At 56.7% G+C, this 20,095-nt stretch overlaps 5 protein-coding genes across 5 annotated transcripts; all 5 read right to left on the minus strand.

Moving 5' to 3' along the window:
* Positions 1 to 62: 62 nt before the first annotated feature.
* On the minus strand, positions 63 to 830 carry SPBR_08947 (uncharacterized protein; the record flags this gene model as incomplete). Its single annotated transcript, XM_040767073.1, has 1 exon — positions 63 to 830. The coding sequence occupies one exon, from the start codon at positions 828 to 830 to the stop codon at positions 63 to 65; it is 768 nt and encodes a 255-aa protein (XP_040615714.1).
* Positions 831 to 4,068: 3,238 nt separating this feature from the next.
* SPBR_04856 (methyltransferase domain containing protein) lies at positions 4,069 to 5,861 on the minus strand (the record flags this gene model as incomplete). The annotated part of the gene is made up of 6 exons (XM_040763133.1): positions 4,069 to 4,657; positions 4,725 to 4,896; positions 4,959 to 4,989; positions 5,097 to 5,119; positions 5,209 to 5,734; positions 5,823 to 5,861. 6 exons carry the CDS (start codon positions 5,859 to 5,861, stop codon positions 4,069 to 4,071), a joined length of 1,380 nt encoding a protein of 459 aa, XP_040615715.1.
* A 4,164-nt stretch (positions 5,862 to 10,025) lies between these two features.
* Positions 10,026 to 14,087, minus strand: SPBR_04565 (GTP-binding protein; the record flags this gene model as incomplete). Its single annotated transcript, XM_040762842.1, has 1 exon — positions 10,026 to 14,087. One exon carries the CDS (start codon positions 14,085 to 14,087, stop codon positions 10,026 to 10,028), a length of 4,062 nt encoding a protein of 1,353 aa, XP_040615716.1.
* Positions 14,088 to 15,607: 1,520 nt separating this feature from the next.
* SPBR_05325 (uncharacterized protein) lies at positions 15,608 to 16,237 on the minus strand (the record flags this gene model as incomplete). The annotated part of the gene is made up of 2 exons (XM_040763602.1): positions 15,608 to 15,817; positions 16,094 to 16,237. 2 exons carry the CDS (start codon positions 16,235 to 16,237, stop codon positions 15,608 to 15,610), a joined length of 354 nt encoding a protein of 117 aa, XP_040615717.1.
* A 797-nt stretch (positions 16,238 to 17,034) lies between these two features.
* On the minus strand, positions 17,035 to 19,139 carry SPBR_04765 (GTP-binding protein 1; the record flags this gene model as incomplete). Its single annotated transcript, XM_040763042.1, has 2 exons — positions 17,035 to 19,023; positions 19,089 to 19,139. 2 exons carry the CDS (start codon positions 19,137 to 19,139, stop codon positions 17,035 to 17,037), a joined length of 2,040 nt encoding a protein of 679 aa, XP_040615718.1.
* Positions 19,140 to 20,095: the final 956 nt, after the last annotated feature.

Genomic DNA, 20,095 nt, shown 5'->3' on the forward strand with positions numbered 1-20,095 from the left:
TTCAAATCTCCACCAGTTCGCCCATCGATCCACTATCCACTACCAAACGCACTCCGCTGCCCCTACGTGTACTGCCACGCGCCGATCGTGCCCGAGGGCTGCGGGTTGACCTTGAGGTTCACGGGCGTGCAGCCGGCCAGCGTCGCCTTGTTGTCGGCATTGACGGCGAAGAGGGTGTAGCCCGTTCCGCCGCCACCGGCCGCCGTCGGCGGGCAGGCCGCCCAGCCGTAGCCGCCCGAGTTGAGGTTCACAAACCCGCCGCCGCTGTACGGCACCAGGCCGCCCGTGATCGACCCGCCGGGCATCTGCGCCGAGTGCGCCTGCGTGTAGCCGACGGCGCCCGACGGGTCCAGGTACACGGCCTGGCCGCCGGGCACGACGACGTCCATGGCGGGCGTGGAGCTGCCGGCCGCCGTGTCGGGCGCCGACACGACGGTCGTGTTGCCGACGGGGCACTCGACGCCCGTGGTGGGGCAGTACGAGCAGGTCTCGATGCCGAGGTTCCAGCGCAGGTTGCAGGCGTCGACGGCGAGCCCGTCGACGGCCGCGGCCGTCGGGTTCGAGACGGTCAGCGTGAAGGGCGTGCCGGCGGCGAGCGGCGTGAGCTGGGCCAGGGCGTTGTTGGTGCACGTGTACATGAACTTGCTGTAGCAGGCGCCGCTGCAGTACGAGAGGCCCTCGCCCGCGACAATGGGGCACAAAAAGTTGCCGTCGTCGCAGACGTACTGGGACGGGTCGTACTGGGCATCGCCGCAGGTCTGCAGGTCCGCACGCGCAGAGCCGGCGGCGGCGAGCAGGCCAGCCAGAGCGAGGCCAAGAGTCTTGGTCATGATGGAGGATGGAAGATGGAGGGAGGTGCTTGTGATGTGGTGGTTGTATGTTGATGTGTGGAGTGATGTGCTCTTGTGTTGCGTTGAGTGCAAAGTGTTGATGAGGACGAGGATGCGGATGGGAATGGGAATGGGAATGGACATGGGGAAAAGAGGCGGAAGCGTCTTTTTATGTCTGTTTCTCGAAGCAAGTCATCTCAGCCAACGTCTGTGTACGCATGGGCAAGCAACTTTGCCGTCGCCCGCGAAAACCGGCCGCGACGATATCGTTAACCGAGCTGGTCAATCGAGGGACGGAAACTGTGGAGAGACTAGGCTGAATACGAGCTCGGGGAGCATCCTCTCCGACGATGCTGATGAAAACAGAAACGAGAGTAAGCCAGGAAAACAAGAAACAAAACACAGGCTACGGAAAAGCAGACGACGGCCTCAGATGACAGCTCAGCTCCAGGGAGCACAACCTTGCACAAAACCTCGTGTTCGTTGCAGGGTTCGCAAGTCGCCGCTGGTGTGGTGATCGACACTTTTGTGTGGTACGCGAGTGTGTGCACCAGTAAACTGGTCTTTTCCACCCCAACGCCATATTTGGGATACGACCTGAACGACGGACGGTAGCGGCTAAGCACAACTCCATAACGAGCGACGTCAGGCATCGATCACGCCCCTTATCTTCTGGTCGGACGGAGAGCAACGTCGCATTTTTACCCCGGACACCGGTGGCTGTCGTGTCGTGTTTCTTGTTTCTTGTTTCTTGTTTCTTGTCTGCTTGCTCGTCGTGTTCTTCCCGTCCGCCTGGTTGGGCTGTGCTCTGCCGTGTTCGTACCTGGTAGTAACATCCCGTGTCTCTTGCGGCTCTATGTCTCTGCTCGGCACTCTCTGTGTATCTGACTCTCTCTCTCATTCTGCGACTTCTGTGTCTGAGGTTCTTCAGAACAGTCTAAGCAAGCTTAAATCGTCATAAGACGAGACTCGAGGTGCACAGAGTGCCGAGAGTACAGCACGTAGTAATACAGAGATAGAGTCTGTTTCACTTCTCATATGTTGCAAAAATAGAACACCAGCTAAATGCAAAAGGCCGTTCTGCCTTGTCCCAAGATGCCATCAACCTTTGCCGAGACACCAGTGCTAGTGGCGGCACTCGTTGTTAGTGCTGCAGACGGAAAGGGATGCCGCGCCTCCTTTTAAAGTCTTCTTTTACATTGCAGGGCTGACGGAACAGAACAGTGGCTCGAATGGATAGCCCTTGTGTGCCTCGTTCCTTTGTTTCCTTTCATTTCTGCTCGTTTGCTTTCTTTCCCGCCGTTGCCGTATTCTCAAAGTTTGTTTTGTTTGTCTTCCTCATCGTTTTTCTCGTTCTTTTCCTTGTTTCTTTTCGCCCTCGTTTTCGTTTTCGTGCAACACCAAGAGAAGCGGAGAGACCCTCCACCTGGCCAAAAAAACGCGTACACACAAACGCTTTTTGGTTGAGATGTCCGCACTGTTACAGTGCTAAATTAAAGATTTCTTGCACTGAAAGACTGCTAGAACATTTTGTGTGTACGCCTTTTTTTGTCCAGGGGGAGAGACCGTCGAGAGTCATGCACAGCCTCTTGTGTCCATGAGAACCCGTAAGGTACACGAATCAGAGGCAAATAATGAACCAAGTTGACCAGGTTTAAGTCAAGTCAAAGGTCAACTTCGCTTACCGCCCACCTCTCCACAAGACAAAGGTCGCCACTTCCCCGCCTAGCATTGAAAAGACGCACCAGTCCCAAGGCAAAACATGGCCCTCCGCGGTCCGCTGGCACACCTGCTCCATACCTTTCTTTCAGGCGATTCAGGGTACTTTGAAGTGTGCCTGGGTGTACTAGAGAATAAAATTGTCGTCACGACTGCTTTCTGCATGTCCAGCATCTTTTACATTTTCTTTACAGTTCCCATGTATTGTATGTGAACAGAATGGCTGTTGATTTTCTTTGACAGCGGGGCATTCAAGGCCTTCAAGTTGGGACGTAAAGCACATTTGCATTTACTGATGAGTTGTCTGACTCGTGTAGTTGGTCACTCTGAGTGGGTGACGTCGCCATGGGTTGGGGGAACACGAAAAGTGAGAGCATCACACACCAAACGAAAACAGTAAAAAGATAAAAATAAGAAAAAAAGTGGAAAACGGGGGGGCAACAAAACGAGATCGTACTTTTGTACGCGGGAACGATCGACACTATTACGGCAGAGCGCTCCCCACAGTACGGGACGCGACCCCAACACACGGCAGGTGATGGTAGACTCGACTCGCTCGCTTGGCTCAGACTGCGAAACAAGCTGACAAGATACAAGATGCCCCGCCGCTTCCCCAGTCGAATACGAGATATGATGCAAGGCGACCAACCTTGTGCAGTCGGGACAGCAAACCGTGTCGTGTCTGACGACCGAACATAAGCAGAGAGCTCCCCGCGGTGACGCAGGCCAAGACTTTAGGACACAGCAGCCAAAAATTAAAATAAAATAAAATAAAATGAAACGACAACCGCTCGGAGCAGCTGGACCAAGTCGTCCTCCGTCGTCCTCGTCGCCCTCCTCGGCAACGCCAGCTGTGCACGGCAGATCATTTACTGTTTGGGAGTCGATGAACAGCACCGCTGTACCAACGTGCGTCGTATAAGAGGACTTCATACAGATGGAAAGCGGTGTGCGCACGGGAGCAGACGCAAAATACGAGGCGGAATTCAACAGTGCCCAATTGCGGCAAACAAATGGCGGCACACATACAACGCCTGACAAGGCTCAGAGCGCGCGATAAATTCCGCCTTATTCACGAGGTCAGTTGCCTGTGGATATTAATAGCTCTGTGCGAAGGAGCTACTGAGCGCTCTACAAGTCTACACGTCTACGGTCTACGAGTCATGTAGTCTTGTAGTCATGCAGTCAAGTAGGCAAGAGACCAATGCATCTTTGGTTCGCAAGACGAGTAACTTTTATTTGAAAATGGGCGCACATGTGGTAATGTAATGGGGCTATGGAAAAAGGAGAAAATGTATGTCTGAACGTCAATGGTAAGTCATAAGACTACGACGACGCGAGGAAGGTGCAAAGTCGACAGACAAGGGGACACGGATCGATGGGAGAGTGTCGGACTGGTTCGTCGAGGGAGAATACAAGAATCGTGAAAGGGAGACGTGGATTCGAGCATGGTTCATGTGCAGTGGCAGTCGTTATGCAGCGGTGTGAGGGAGGGGGTCGAGTGACAAACCGCAGCCGTCTACTCCGGTTTCCGCCCGTAGCAGTAGTAGGCCGGCCAGTATGCGTGAATGTTGGGGTTGCGGAGGTCGTTGCGGGCCTGCGCACAGAGCACCATTGTCTCCTCCTTGGTCATGCCGGCACCGCGGGTCAGCAGCGCCAAAAACAGGCCCTCCAGCCCGGGCTCGACGTTAGCCAGCGTCCAATAGCCAATGGTCTTCATCTTGCGGTCGCGGGGCCACGGGTTGGTGGGCCATTTGTACTTGGCAAACACAATGTCGACGAAGCCGGCCTCCTCCATCATCCTGGCGTACTGCGGCGACACGTCAATGGGCCGGCCGAGATTCGCCGAGGCCTGGGCGGCCAGCTTGGTCAGCTGCAGCAGGGCGCTGTCCTCGGTCAGCGTGCCGTCGTCGCACTCGGGCGGGAAGGTGCCGTCGTGCATCTCGAGGTAGCCGCCGGGCTCGAGGTTGTCGAAGCACTTCTGGACCATGGCCTGGGCGTCGGAGAAGCAGCCGAGCAGGGCGCGCCACCAGATAAAGTCAAAGGGCTTGGTCCACGTCCACTCCTTCTCGATGTCGTCGACCTCGAACGAGCAGTTGGGCGGGACGCTGACAAGGACACGGTCAGTCAGCCATCCAAAAATTGAACTGAACACATACGGCTGTGGTCACTTACAACTCGGGCTGTATGGGGCTCAGGTCGACACCAATGACCTCGGCGTCCGGGTGTTCATCGGCGTACTCCATGGCCCAGATGCCCGTGCCCGTGCCCAGGTCAAGCACTCGCTTGGCACCGGACTCCTTAGGGCAGCGGCAGAGCGCGCCATCAAACGTCAGACGGTGTGCATCTGTGGAAAGGCGTGGTCAGCGTTCTGGATAGTTGGAAGACTGGCAGCCACAAATTACTTACGGTGCTGAATGTCAAGACGGCTGTTCTCGGGCTGTTCAAAGTTCAAAGTCAGCATGAATATGCCACTGCCGTGATGCTCGAAGCGAGACAATCGTTTGACGACATCAAGACATCAATGTCGGGCATCCAAGCACTTACATCGTCGTTCGGGCACCAGTATTCTGTGCAATCAAAGTTAGCACGATGCCATGGGACTAGGAATTGTGTACGCTGTCTGGCAATTCTGGCAATACAAAGCGCACAAACTTACTGCCTGCACTCAAGGAGTGATATGTCCGGCCGTTCTCGTGGCGAAACTCGCGGATGCTGTCCGTCAATGACGTCAGGGACGAGTAGGAGAGCGAGCCGACGGCCGAGTCGACATCGCTGAAGCCGGCCGCGTCATCGGTGCCGGTGCCTTCGGTGTCGGTGGTCTGTTCGCCGACGGGGGCAGCCGGCTCGATTGGAGCCGAGACGGAGGCGTCGACAATTGTAGACGACGCAGCAGGAGCTGAGTGCGCTGCGGGAGCAGCGGGAGCAGCGGCGGCACTCGACGACTCGGCGGGGACGGTAGCTGCCGTCGAAGACTCGGCCACGGCGGGTGTGTTTGTTGCTGCGGGTGCGGCAATGGAGGCATCTTTAGCAGCGCCAGCGGACCCGGTCGCAGCAGGCACGGCCGTGGTCTCGGCTGCCTTTGCGGCTTCTTGCGGTGCGGCCTCTTGCGGTGCGGCCTCTTGCGGTGCGGTTCCCTTGGCAGGCGCGGCGGCGGAGGCTGCGGATGTGGTGGCAGCAACATCCTGGATATCGAGTTAGCGTTGTCTAGATGATCGCCAACCTCTCGCGAGGTCAGCCACGACGACGACGCCCAGAACAACATATACTCACCGACAATGCAAGGCGCTCTTCTTCTCCGGTTCCAGCCATGGTGTCGGTTGTTAAGGAACGAGAGTAAGAGAAAAAAAAAGACGTGGGTTGTGGGAAAGTCAAGTCAAATAAAAAAGGTCGCCGCGCCGCGCAATGTGATCTTGGAGGCTGGTGGTCTGTTTAGAGCGTCAGTGACGAACGAGGTAAGCTCCCGTTGGTGTCGAAATAGTCAAGGTAGGGGTAAAGAAACGACCACGACAAACACAAGGACGAGGGGTAGAGACGGGGGGAAATGAATGGAGAAAACGGAAAAGAAGGAAAAGAAGGAAACGAAAAGAGCATGGACTCAGAACAATGAGCAATCGAGGAGAGGTCGTTGTTCATATTTGTGGGAAGCGAAATCCGCCGTCTACGCCCTGGCCGAGAGCTCGACTGCGTCACCACCTTTGCTTCGTACTCTCTCTTCCTCCCCCGATACATACCCGCCCCCACCAGTCGCTGTCGTTTCTAAGCGACACGGCGATTTTGACGTCGAGCTAGAGGGGAACAAGCACACAGAAGAAGAAAAACAAGGGCCAGCGTGCGGGGACTCGAATGGCCTGGCCCACTGCGTGGCGCGAAACATGAACGTTATGCACCAGCGTCAACGTCCCACCTTTCCTCTTTCCCTTGTTGTCTTGTCGTTTCTGAGCGTGACATCTACTCAAACGGATCCCGGAGCCCCTCCACTCTCCAAGACGTGCAGATGCTATCCTCGTCGATCAATGTCCCACCTGTCACACAGGGCGAGTTCTTGTCTTTATAAAACGCGCTTGTGTTTTTCTGTGCCGTTGTACGCCGTAAGTCGTATTTGCAACGACTCCTCGGCGGCTTGCATGGTCTTGTGTTTCCCGTTCTTTTTTTTCTTTCTTTTATTTTGCTGTCCCTGCTCCTGTTTCCGCGTCACAATGCAAGTAGTGATATGAGATGGAATTCTGTCTCGAGTACGACATACTGAGAATTGGGTTGGCCCTGCCGTAGATTTTCGGGACATCCCGTCCAGCTGGGTGTCAAATAAGATGCCAGGTACGTGAGACCCGACAGACGGGGACGTGATAATGGAATCTAGAGTAATTCTACTCTATACAGTCTCCTCCTTGGGTGGTAATTGGGAAACACCTGTTCGACGTGTTCGACGTGTTCGACTTGTTCGCGGTGGTCCAGATGGTCAAGGCGGTTGTGGTCGATAGGGCACGGCTTGGATGTTCGTTGGGGGCGGTTTGGAAATCGGAGAGGAAAGGGGGGTTGTCAAGATTGGTTCTGCTTGGACGATCGGGTTCGCATGCCGTCGTCGGGCAGCCGTCCGGTCAGTGCAGGTCACGTCTTCTATCGTATTTTATTAGATTGTGTTATGAATGTGACAAAAAGTAGGTTTTGTCAGAGTAGCTGGTTGCAGTAAACGCTGCGTAAATGCTGCCTTAGGTCTGCAGAGTGCGAGAGCAGCGACAACAACGCAGTTCGGATTCCGTGCAGCAAGAAGCATACAGACAAGAGCAACAAAGATACTGACCGTTCCGGTCCAGTCGTGTATTTTGTCGGGATGCGTTGCTCTTCCAGTCATTTCTTGACCACGCTCAACTGGTCGCAGCACTGGACGGATGCGGTAGACGGTTTTGTGCTAAAGCATTGAAATGGTCGCTAGCTTACAGCCTGGCCTAGCCCAAAATGCAGCCGCTGATCGACATGCCTGGTGGGGAGTAGGGGGCGAGGATCATTGGCGACGACAGTATGTCAAGGTGATACGTTATACCTCTCGAGAAGGAAAAGGAGAAACGAGATAAACAGAATATGAGCAAAAAAAAAAATCTTTTTGGGCTACAGGAAGCTACAGGAATTGTAAAGAACGCAGGAGCGATGGAGCAGGGACGGGGCCAGAACAAAATAGGGCAAACCAGTCGATACCAACAGTTTGTAGTACATATTGAATGAAACATGGAAAGAGCAACCGACGCAGCCAAGCAATAGGTGGAAGCCACGACCAACAGACAACTGCAACCACTCTTGGAGGGGAAACAGCGCCGCAAGCTACAAAGAGAAAGGAAGGGACGAGGGGAGGTCGGTAAGTGGAGGGGCACGGAGAGCAGCAATGGCCGTTTTGGGTGTGCACTTCGTAATGCTAAGAGGGAAAGAGCGACGCAAAAAGTGACAGGTAATAAATCCAGTCAAGGAGGCATTTGACAGCAACACATAACTCGATAGGGCAAAGGAGGAAACAGTATGTCGTAGTGGGACAATAGAGCAATGAATGTGGTGGCGATGAAGCAGTACCAGCCGTGAAGAAGGAGTGTGCTGCATTGGGGCTCTTGGCGAGATGTGTCGTATTCACAGATAGTTGGTGATGGTGATGATGTCCAAGGATTGAGGAGGCCGGGTATAATACGCGGCTAGTTGTCGTTCAGATGTAGTACAGACGGGATGAAACGAGGCTTGCAACGAGAGAAGGGGAGGTACCTCTCTCGGGATGGGAGAGGCGGACAGAAAGTAAAAGAAAAAGTAAGGAAAAAAAGAAAAATAGCAAAAAACAGACGCTCAGGAAGTGTGGTCCGGACCGCGGCCGCTACTCTAGTTTGTTGTTTTACAGCAGCTGCATGCCAATAGCGAGCGTCAATAGCGTGAGTGCGTGCAGTTTAGCGGATGGCCGTCGACTGCTGCATGAGACAGTGCGTGGGCCGATCAGAGCGCCCGTCTTTTCCTTTTGCTGCGGCGTCGACTGCGAATTACTATACGGACAGAGCAGTTGGCATAAATCGTACAGCTTATATTTTCTCTTTTGTGCGCGGCTGAACTCTTGCCACTTTCGGCCATGGAGCTGCATACGGAGCCTGGAACCGCTTCTGCCTCGTCGGCTGCAGTCGACAGTCGACAGCCATCTCGCCTCCCTTGGTCGTGCATCGAGCCAAAGCAGGCTAGCGATTGGGTCACATTGGGCTGCCGGTTTCTCTTTTTCTCTTTTTCTCTTGGTCCCTCTTGGTCCCCATCGCAAGGCCACGCGCGCGCTCAAGTGTGTCTTTCTTAGAAGGGAATATGCACATGGGGTCACGATCCGACGCGGCGCTGCACCTGAACTGACCTGTCGTATAGTACGCTGCCTGTCAGCTTGATCTCCCATGATGTGAGATGTGTTTTGTCATGGCTCTCGCTTCGTATAGACAAATGTCAGAAACAAGACGGCCCGTCCTTTCTTGTCCTCTTGCCTTGTTGCCCGCCACATTTTTTTTTCTTTTTGGTCTCTGAGTTTTTCCTGGTTATACCTCGCTTCCGGTCGGGCCAAGACACTGATCATAAGCGAGAATGTGCGGTGAGGAAACGAGCGTGGAAGGGTATGTGACAAAAAGTAGGAAACGCAGGGGTCATCAAAAAAAAAAAAAAAAAAAAAAAAAAAAAAAAAAAAAAAAGAAGATGCCCAGGTACTCGTTGGCTGCCATCGACATGGGACGTTGGCCCCTGGCTCTGCCGGCTTTTCTTGGTCTACCAAATGCTTTTTTGTCGTTGGTCTTAGTAGTAAGGCTCGCAGACAAGATCGAAGATGGAATGTCCTGTCACGGTGCTAGCAGGCTTCTGTCTTTCCTTCGTTTCATTTCAGGGACCCTCCCCGCACCTCAACCTCCATCCGTTTCTTCCCCATTCCGGCGGTCAGCAAGATGGGGAGCGGATGCGCAGATGGAAAACATGCTGGTGGGGTTGCAGCAATGCGACGCAATGGCGTGGTCGATGGGCGCATGGTCGGGGGATGAGGTGGCGGTAGTGAAACAAAAAGAATGGCAGGAAGGCGAGAGAACAGCTGCATGTGCAGCATGCAGACTGCAGCCTGCCACTTATATGTCAAAAAAAGCGGAATGCATCCCAACAAGGAAACAAAAGGAAAACACCCACATCCAGCACCATCCATGCAGGGCATATCCGACACGAATCGTTGTGACGAGGAGTTCACGTTGCTTCTGTATGCTTCTCTTCTGTTTTACAGATTGTACGGTACGTGACCACATTGTGAGTATCCAATATGTACATGTATTATCATAAACTATGGGTTGTACATCATCATCCCAGGGCCACAACCGAGGCTGAGCCACGTACTGTAACGTCACGCAACAATGTATTGCTCTAAAAAGCACTTTTCGGGTATCTGTGTCGAGTCCTAGGGAGAGCATCCGCGGACCATCCTGCACACTGGATCGCCCCCACCGTTCACTTCCCCTTCTCGAGGTCGCGCGTGCGCTCAAGGCTGGCTCGCCATCCGCGGCCGGCGCTGCTCCCTGCACTGTATTTGCGCTCGTGAAGACCGTCACCGCCGCCGCCACTACCGCCAGACATGGCCGCCACCGAGCCGGGTCCACCACCGCCACGTGGACCCAGTCCGCCTCCACTGCCGCCGCCCGTACCGGCCGCGACGGCCCACGCGGGTGGATGCAGCAGCTGGTGCTGGTGCGGGTGCGGATGGAGGGCGTTGAGCTGGCGCTGGTGCGACGAGAGGCGGCGCAGGTCGTGCAGCTGCTGCTGGCCGTCGTCAGTGGACCCGTAGCGGCCATGGCTGGGAGTGTGACTGGGGTTGTGACTGGGGTTGAGGCTGTGGGCGCCGGACATGCCATCACGGTCGTCGTCTGCCAAAGGACCGCCACTGCGAATCGCGGGCCGGCCGCCGCTGGCACCGCCGCCAATGCTCCAGCTGCGGCTCTTCCGCCCAGCACCTGGCGCTCCACCATGGCCAAAGAGGCCGCCGCCGCCGCCGCCGCCGCCGTCCCGCGAGTGGTTGGCCCCGCGGCTGCCCATCAGCAGCGACCGCTTCACCTTCTCAATGGTGGCCAGGCTCTCCACGTCACTGTCGGCTTTGCCTTTGCCAGCGAGAGACACCAGGTCGGCGCTGGCGTGGCCGTCGGCGCCAAGGCCGCCCGGCCGCTTGTTGTGTGGCGCCTTGAGGTGCCCGCGGGTGCGCTGCACGTGGAGGGCAGCCATGACGTTGTGGACGGCATCGTAAATGTCGCTCACGGTAAAGGCCATGATGACGAGCGGGATCGAGATGCCGAGGCCGATGCCAAAGAGGTACTTGGACACGTAGCTGAGCGACAGCTCCGTCGACCAGTCGGTAATTTGCATGGAAAAAAAGGACGAAATAAAGGACATGGGCAGGAAGATGATGGTGACAATGGTAAAGGCCATAATGGTCTGGCCCTGGCGTGCAGCAATCATGGCATGGTCGCGCCCGAAGCGGGCCTCGAGGGCGTTGGAGTGCTTTTGCTTGAGGTCCAGCAGGTTGGTCAGGCTCAGATAGATGCTCTCGGCCTGCCGGTCCATGCGGTCAATGTCCTTTTGGTGGATCTCGAGCAGGCGGCGCTGGTCGCGCGAGCGCTTGCGGATCTCGTTGACGATGCTATCGACGGTAACGGGCGCAGCGTAACCGGCCGCGGTAGGAACGCCGCCGCTTGTGCCTGGACCTGACGCGTAATTGTTGCTATTGGCACGTCGGCCGGTGGCGGTCCCTTCGGGCCGCAGCTCTTCGGTCAGGTGGTTCTCAAACTCGTCGAGGGTCGCCTTTTGCGAGGCCAGCACGACGGCCAAGATGTTGAGCTCGTCGCGGATGTCCTTGATCTCGGCCAGCAGCGACGTCTCGGTGCCAATGTCCAGCAGCGCGTCGGGGAACACGGGCACCGTGGCGTGCAGGCGGCCGTCACCGCTCGCGTCGGTAGGCACAAGCGACGGCTGCGACGGCGAGGACTGCAGGGACGAGGCCAGCCCGCCGACGTGGCGGCGCGAGGGCCGGCGGTGCAGCTCGAGCCACTCGGCCGACATCTCCGAGGCCTTGTTGAAGCGGCTGAACAGCTCGCTCTCCGTGTTGGTGACCAGCCCGACCGAGCTCTCAAACATGTCCAGAAACTGGTAGTCCTGGTCGGCGAGGCGGTAGCGGTCAAACATGCCGGAGCAGCGGTTGGTGATGAGCATGGCCAGATCGTAGACCGACTGGATGGGCGGCCGCGTCTTGGCGTTGGTCTCCTCGATGATGCCGTCGACCACATTGAGCGGGTCGCGCGCCGGCTGGTCCCAGCGCTGCGGGAAGCACGTAATCACGAGGTCCTTGCCCAGCACCCACAGCCACAGCTGGTCGACCATAAACACCTTCTTCTCAATGCTGTGCCGCTTGCAGTAGCGGTAGACGACCTGGTCCGTGTCGCGGATGGACGTGTCGATGCCGTGGTAGAAGAACTGGTCGAGCGTGCGCCGCGGGTGGAGCGGCGGCGTGTTGCAGAGATAGCCCTTGGTCAGCATAATGTCGCGCGGCGAGCCCACGGGCGGGTCCCAGCCGTCGCGCACGAGGTTGATGGCGTGCGTCATGCGCTGCCGCCGCTCGTCCGTCTCGTAGTGCAGGAACGGCATGAACAGCACGACCTTGCCGTTGAGCGCCGGCAGCTTGGAGGCATCCCATGCGGCGGGCGCCAGGCCCGCCGACCGTGCGGCCGCGGCCGCTTTCATGGCCTTCGTGCCGGGAGGATTGCCGGGCGGCCCGCTGGCGCGCTTGGCCCGCCGTGGGTGGCGCTCAGCAATCAGCTCGCCTTTGCTCTTCTTCTTGTCGGACCGCGGCGTCCCCGAACTACCTTCCCCAGCATCGGCCGTGCCGGACTTTTTGGGCGTGGGCGTTGTCGTGCCGTCGGTGCTGGTCATCGTCGTTGTCGTCGTCGAGGACACCTTGGAGAGGTTTGTGCCGGCCGACAGGTTTGTCGACGCAACGCTCGCATCCGTGGGCTCTTCGGAGAGTGGCGGGAAGGGCTGCTTCGCGTCTTTTTCGTTGGCTGGGGCCGGGCCATGGCTATGGCCATGCAGCGAGGGGATGCGGTGGCAGAAGGTGCGCATAAAGTGCGCATGGGCCAGCGGGCCGCGGTGCTCCTGGTCAAAGCACTTCTCGAGCGCCTTGAAGGGCTCAATGTCGCGGTGGCCGCCCTCGATGAACCACTTGGACAGCAGCGTCTCGACCCAGGCAATGTTGTTGGCCGGCAGGTGGATCCAGCGGAAGTCGGGCTGGTACTTGACGTTCTTGATTTGCGTGTCAACCTTGGGCTTGCCGTTCTCCTCGTCCCAGCCGTACAGCACGTCAAACACCGACCGCTTGAACACCTGGTGCTGTTTGCCGTCGCGGAAACTGCCAAAGTCGACCACCGTGGCCTTGAACTCCTGGCACGCCGCGCGCGCCGTCGGCGACAGACGCTGCGCCGCGTGCACCGGCGACAGCAGCTGTACAATGTCGCGGTGGAACCGCTCAGCGGCACACAGCATTGGCGTGCGGTCGAAGCTGTCCTTGACGTCGAGCTTCGTCTCGTCGCGCGCCAGCAGCAGCTTGACGACCGCCTCGAACCCGTTGAAGGCCGCCCAGTGCAGCGGGGTCATGCCGTTGGACAGCTCGGCGTTGACATTGGCGTCCTCGGCCAGAAGCAGCGCCACGACGCCCGCGTGGCCATTTTGCACCGCGTTGTGCAGCGGCGTCCATCCGCCATCGCTCGCGGCGTTGGGGTCGGCCTTGTGCTTCAGCAGCAGCCGCACCATGGCCTCGTGGTTGGCCTCGGCCGCCAGGTGCAGCGCCGATCGTCCGCGGTTATTGGACGCCGACACGTCCGCAGCCACCGCGCCGCCCAGGGATCCGTTCAGCAGCGCCTCGACCAGCTGCAGGTTGCCGTTTGTGGCCGCCCACAGCAGCGGCGTGCGCCCAATGTTGTCGCGCACCTCAACGTTGGCGCCGCCGCGGTCAATGAGCAGCCGCAGCGTGTCCATTGTCCACTTGACTTTTTCTTTTTCGGACGCCAGGTACAGCAGCGGCGTGCGGCCCTCCTTGTCGCGGATGCGCACGTCGGCGCCGTGGTCCAGCAGCAAACCCACGACTTTGTTGTGGCCCCGAAAACACGCCGGAAACAGCGCCGTCTGCCCCAGCCGCGACCGCACCACGACATTCGGGTTGGCGCGGTGCTGCAGCAGTTCTTGCACCACGGCAAAGTGGCCTGCTTCCGCTGCTTTGAACAACGCCGGCATCTCGCTCTCGCGCCGCGGCTCGACGTCCGCGCCCTTTTCCAGCAGCAGCCGCGTCACGGTCAGGTTGCCGCGCGCGGCCACTTTTTGTAGCGACTGCCGCAACGCATCTTGGTCGTGACGCGTGCTCCAGACACTCTCTTCGGCCAGAATCTCGCGCACGCGGGTCTCGTTGGCCTGTGCAGACGCCGCGATCAGCTGCAGGTGCCGCGGATCGGGCGTGCTACTCGCGACGCTGGCCATTGTGTGAGAAGGGAAGAAAGACGAGGAGGTGTCGTAGAAAGGGGATAGTATCGCATCCAGTCGCAGAGGATTCGAGGAGAGACTTCACGGCCGCAGCCCGCAGCCACTGAGAAAGTGCGCTTGCCCGCTCGGCTCACATAGACCGATCCATTCGCGTGGCTGTGGGAGTGCGTGGTCGTGTAATGTAAACTATATGGAAGTCGATGGAGTCGATGGACTTGATGTAGTTTGATGTAGTAGAATAGGGTCGAGAAAGGGGCGATTCGCTTGTTGGACTGCAAATGTCGTGATAATTAAAAAAAAGAAAGAGCCGAACGCTCGCACAGAAAACGGCAAGAAGGGCAACAGCATAGACAAGCTTTCTTGTCGCACGGCCACCAATGGAGAAGGAGGGAACAGCCGACTGGTGGTGTCTCGGTGGCGCGCAAAGGCAGAATCAACAATCTCACTAAGAATAAAAAAAGATGCAGGAGCCCCACAGCTGTGCACCTGCCATTTTGCCATATCCTCGAGAACGCCATTGCTTGCCCCTGCTATTCTCTTTTTGGAGTGCCGGATCCCTGTTCAAAGTTTTCCATCTTCCCCTTCATCTGCCCAGTTGTCGATCGACAGGGCCCTGTTTGCTCTGGGTTTCGTTTCGCCAAGGCACGATGTACTGAACGATTTGTTGATTAGCGCATCTGGCATGCGGCTTGTGCCAGAAAGTTAAAAAGGACAATGGCGGAGCCACGGGACAGAACTCGAAAAAGGATTAAAACGGGAGTTACAGAGAATATGTGATGTGACAATGTACGAAGTATTACCGCTGACTGGACTAGCCTGATATGGCAATTAAACAAGCTTTGCACTGAAAATGCCGTGCTTTGTAGAACATAAGATTACTTGACACGCGAACGCAAACAAGAAGAATCAAAGGCCTAGAACGGCCTGTGGCCTGCGTCTCCAGTTCAAGACAACCTCCGGGTCTCTGTGCCAGACGAAACCACGACGCAAACAACAACCATCAGAACCGGGTTTGCGTTCGAGGGTTGTCTTTGTCCGAGGTAATACATGTACGACGTGTGAACATTCAATGTAGAACTCGGCACAGGTGGACCCGTGCTCAATCGAGTCTGTGCCACGGCAGATCTCAAACAATGTTTTGTAATTATCATAATTTTGTGTTCTGTCTGGACGGTGCGGAGTACACCGTAATTTCTCCTTTCCTATGCCATGCTCAGTACAGCCAAACGATGACGTCGGCTATTAAAGTAACAGGACTTCGTTTAACACTACAATTCCCACGTTCTCATGTCCATAGCTGATGTTGTGCCCATAGACTCGTCTTCCTAACAATGCCTAAAGCGAACTTAGAAACAAGACCGTGTCTCAGCTGATACCTCGCTCCGTCCCGTCCCGCCGCATTCCATTCTTTGTTCTTTAGCACTGCTTCCTTCCCCTCCATAACGTACGTCGATGCTGTTTCGTCCACCGTCCATCAGATTGCCGAACGGAATGGTCTTGTCGGAAATGGCATCAGTCTAGGCCGTGATCGTCCGCACAACGGACGACTTGGTGAGGAGTGGCTCGGTCTCGGATGCAGAGGAGGCAGCAGGCAGCAGCCCAGTAACTGGCTCGGCCACCGTCTCAATCACCGGCTCAATCCCTTGCTCGATCACTGGCTCGGTCGCCGGCTCGGTTGCTGGCTCGGTCGTCGCCACGGCCGTCGTCGTTTCGACAATGGTGGCCTCCTGCACGGTTGCCGAATCAAAGCAGCAGCAGCAGCAGCGACAAATGGCTCTGCAGGCCAGGAACGGCAGGCAACAAAGGATGCCCAAGCCACAGTGGTGATTGCAATTGCAGCAGCCGCAGCAGCCGTCGCTGTCACAGCAATTGTCGCAGCAGCTGCAACACTTGCAGCACTTCGTTTGACAAAGATGATGATGCGGGTACCAGGAGCGGCGGGCCAGCTCTTGTTCTTCAGGATGCCCTCCGGAGGTGAGGATTGCCTCGTGTGTTTCAGCTACTTCCACGGCCTGCTGAGCATCGGCAGGCGGCTCTTGGGCGGACTGACCGGGGGCCAGCGAGTCGGTGAATTGCTCAGCCTCCGAAGAAGCAGTCTTTGCGGCGTCGCCTTTGCCGAACGGGAAGAGGGTTCTGAAGCAGCCCATGGTGGTCGAGAACAGGAAGGATGTGTCGCGTATGGGATTGTATGAAGGCAGATTCAAAACTGTATCCTGTTGACAGCTGGACAAATGGACAAGAGTTTGTTTGCGAGAGGAGAGTCCATGTACATATTGCTCGATATTGAGGTCGACATGTTGACAGATGAAAAGGAGGTGAAGACCGAGGCAAGTGCAAGTCAAAACAACGACTAGTGCGGAAGGAGCGTTGTAAACAAGAGATACAACATCAAAGAGCAGCACCTTCCTTGACCAAACATCACTAGCAAGGAAGGTGCGGTGCAAAGGCAGGTGCAGGCGGCAACAATAACGAAGAAGGAGCTTTGGCAAGTGGTCAATGAATTTTTTAAGGTATTGTCGTAGCCGTAAAAATACGGATTTTGTGGAAATGTATCTGTAATATTTTTTTTTTTTAAAAAAAAATAACAATTTAAATTCGTCGAAATTCATGTTTTTGTCCATAAAATGAGCGAAGCCATGAAATAAACATTTTCAATAGGCAATCAACGCCTATGCAGTGGGAGTGGATTGCAACGTCAAAAAGAAAAACAAAACTAAATGTGACCTTGGTAATACAACAGCATATAATAAAAAACAGCACCGTATAAACGCCGTTACAATAGCTGATGCTCCGGCGTCGTTGATCGCGACAGATACGTGGAAAGACGAAAACAAGAAAACAAGACAAGAAAATAGACAACGGGGAATCAACGCAAAATACACGTCGTAAACCATCATGACAAATTGCAATGAACAAATATCTTCCGTTAGTAAAATCCCACACATTACTTCGTCGTGGTCGGCGCAGCAGCCTCAACGTTAATCTCGGTCTCGGTCTCGGCCTCGGCCTCGTCCCCGCCAGCCGCCGGTTTCGACATGAGAGGATGAGATGGGTCGTAGCCCACGGATTTGATGATACCAAGACCCTTTGTGCGGCCCTCGCGGAAGAGCAGGCGGTCGCCCGGCACCAAAAACTCGGGCCGCTGCAGGAAGCGGAACGCAACGAGGGCGCGCTCACCCGTGCGCAGCAGCGGACGGTCCATGTCGACGATGGCGCAGGTCTGGTGGACGGGGCCGACGTGCACGGTGGCCTGGTACTTGTGCTTGATGGTGGTGGCGTGCGACAGAATCAGCACCTCGGCCACAAACTCGCGGTAGACGCGGGGCGGCGTGCTGTCGTCGGTGCGGTGCAGGACCACCTGGCCTTTGCGGACGTCTTTGCGGCGCATCTTTTTGAGGGCAAAGGACGCGGACTGCCCGGCCGACGCGGCCGGCACGCCGAGACGCTTGCGCTCGATGGAGCGGATGCTGGTGGGGGCAAAGTGGCCGTTGGTGTCCGGGCCGATCCAGATGGCGTCGCCGGCGTGGGCGACACCGGACTTGACGATGCCGCTGACGACGGTGCCGACAAAAGGCACGGAGTAGGTGTCGTTGACGTGGAACTCAAAGGCGCCGCCCGCGTCGTAGCGGCCGTGGTGCGGCAGGATGTTGAGGAACGTGCGCACGAGGTCCAGGTTCTGGCCGGTCACGTTGGAAATCTGGAACACGGGGCAGATGCGCTGGCTGACAAACTGCGTGGCCGTGTTGACGCAGTCGTCGCGGTTCTTGATAAAGATGGGAATCTTGCGGGCGCCCGGGCTTTTGAGGACACGCGTGATCTGCGTAATGGTCTCGGCCAGGATGTTGGGCGGGCAGATGTCGATTTTGGTGATGATGACCATGATGGGCACGTTGAGGGCGAGGGCAATGCCCAGGTGCTCTTTGCTCATGCCGATCAGGCCGTTGTTGGCTGCCACCATAAGCAGACAATAATTGGGCGCCGTCGACATCATGCCGAACATGGTGGTGCGCAGGTACCGCTCGTGGCCTGCGAGATCGGTAAACGTGATGACTTTGGCGCTGCGCTTGCCAATCTCTTCCCACGACAGCTTGCGGCCCGGGGTGTCGGACGCCACGACGCGGCCGCGCGTGTCGAACCCGAGAATCTCCATGCCGACAGAACTCGTGCGGCCCGTCTCGAACTCGTGCTTGTGCCGGAACAGATTGACGCGCGCTCGACCGCGGCCGTCATCGAGGTCGCCCTTGACAAGCACGCCCAGCAGCGAACTCTTGCCGGCGTCGACGTTGCCCACGACGGCAATGCGCGTCTCAATGACGTCCTCGACTTTGCGCGGCCGGCGGCGGATCATGAGCTTGCCCGTGCAGTCCGTGGCCGAACCCACGCCCGTCCCTGCGCCTGCGCCTGCGCTTGCGCCTGCACCGTTGCCACCCTCCTGCACGACATCGAGTGGACCGCCCAGGTTGCGCGTCAGCAGAAGCTCGCAGTCCGCGCCGGCGCGGTCAGCAGCGCGCTCCACACGTGCGAGCGCCACGGCCCACTGGTCGCGGGTGAGCCCGAGGGTATCCCCCGTGTGCTCGAACCCCAGGTCCAACACAGCCTCGCCGTTGCCCTCGTCGATGCGCTCGGCGAGGAGGGTGCTGAGGGCCACAAAGTTGGCATCGGCGTCCCCTGCGCTGGTCTCGTCTCCGGGCGCCGTCAGCAACTGCCGCATGGGGATGAGTGGGACGGCATCGTCAAGGTCGAGGGCGTCGAGGATGTCGTCGAGCTCGTCGAGCGTGTCGTCGCGGTTGGCAGCGGAGGTGACCGAGGTCGGTGCAGTCGAAGTTGTCGAGGGCGAAGCCGTTGTGGCGGCCGAAGCACCGGCGGCGCCCGCGTTTAGCGGATAGCGGACGGCTTGCTGCCGCTCAACGTAGTCGGCGAAATCGCTCAAGGCCTGGTAAGGTTAACAATGCGAGACAACAACGTCCAGAGCTTCTCCACGTCGGGTAGATGTCGTACAGATTCGCCTTTTCGCCGCTCGTGCGGCAATACTGCTGATCTAGAAGTCATGGCTGTGGCGTGTGTGTGGTCTCGGCCAAGGCAATGCGAGACCTATGATGATGTGGCGTTCGGCGCTATAGAGTGAGCAACATGAGAGACTGCGGTCGGTGCGCAGCAGCAGAGACAGGTGTTGTTTATTGCGGTATTCGAGGAATCATGGGTGCTAGTTTTGGAGGATGCGACACGAATATGGAGGTTGTCGAAAGCAAAGAACGATACAAGAGATGACGGGCGAGGATGATCCGTGGTATCCTTTATAAAGCGTTCGAGGGTGGCGGCAGCAGGCCGAATGGTGAAGGAGGGAGATGGATGACGATCCAAGTATGACTCTTTCGACGTGTCTCACGAAGGAATGCCTCACACACACAGACAGCCTTATGGGCAGGATGGAAGAAACGGCCATTGACTTGTCGCAGGGGAAAGAGCGACCAAGGCGAGGAGGAGAACAGCCTAGCGAATGAGTAATTCGGCGGGGTTGTTCTGCTCTGAGGCGCGTTAATGGCCAACTTTGCGGGGCCAGTTTAGCACCTCGTCCAGCGCGTTCAGCCTCTTTCTAATCGATAAGAGATATAGTGGAAGCTCCGTGTATATATCCAGTCTGTACATATTATAGGTCATGCCGTTTGGTCTTTGCAAAAGTCACAGTTGACAAGACGCTCCATGTAGTCATTGTTTGCAGGGGTAGACGAACATGTTTTAAAATGTTTTGTATTTAAATATTTGATAATTAAAAAGTAGTAAGTTATATCCAGTTCAATTTCCAGGAAAGCCTCGAAATAGACATCAATAAACGCCGACTGTCCATGCCCGTTTTGGTGGACCAGTATGCTCTGAGTTTTTCTTTTGTGGGTTTGTCAACAACTCCTGAACGAGGTATATATAAGAAACAGAAAAGCGACTTTTTTCCAATCCAGACGCGCCCAAAATGATAAGCCAAAGACGAAAAGGGAAAAGAAGAAAGAAGA

The sequence above is a fragment of the Sporothrix brasiliensis genome (assembly GCF_000820605.1).
Source record: "Sporothrix brasiliensis 5110 chromosome Unknown Cont21, whole genome shotgun sequence".
Classification (NCBI taxonomy): Eukaryota; Fungi; Ascomycota; class Sordariomycetes; order Ophiostomatales; family Ophiostomataceae; genus Sporothrix; species Sporothrix brasiliensis.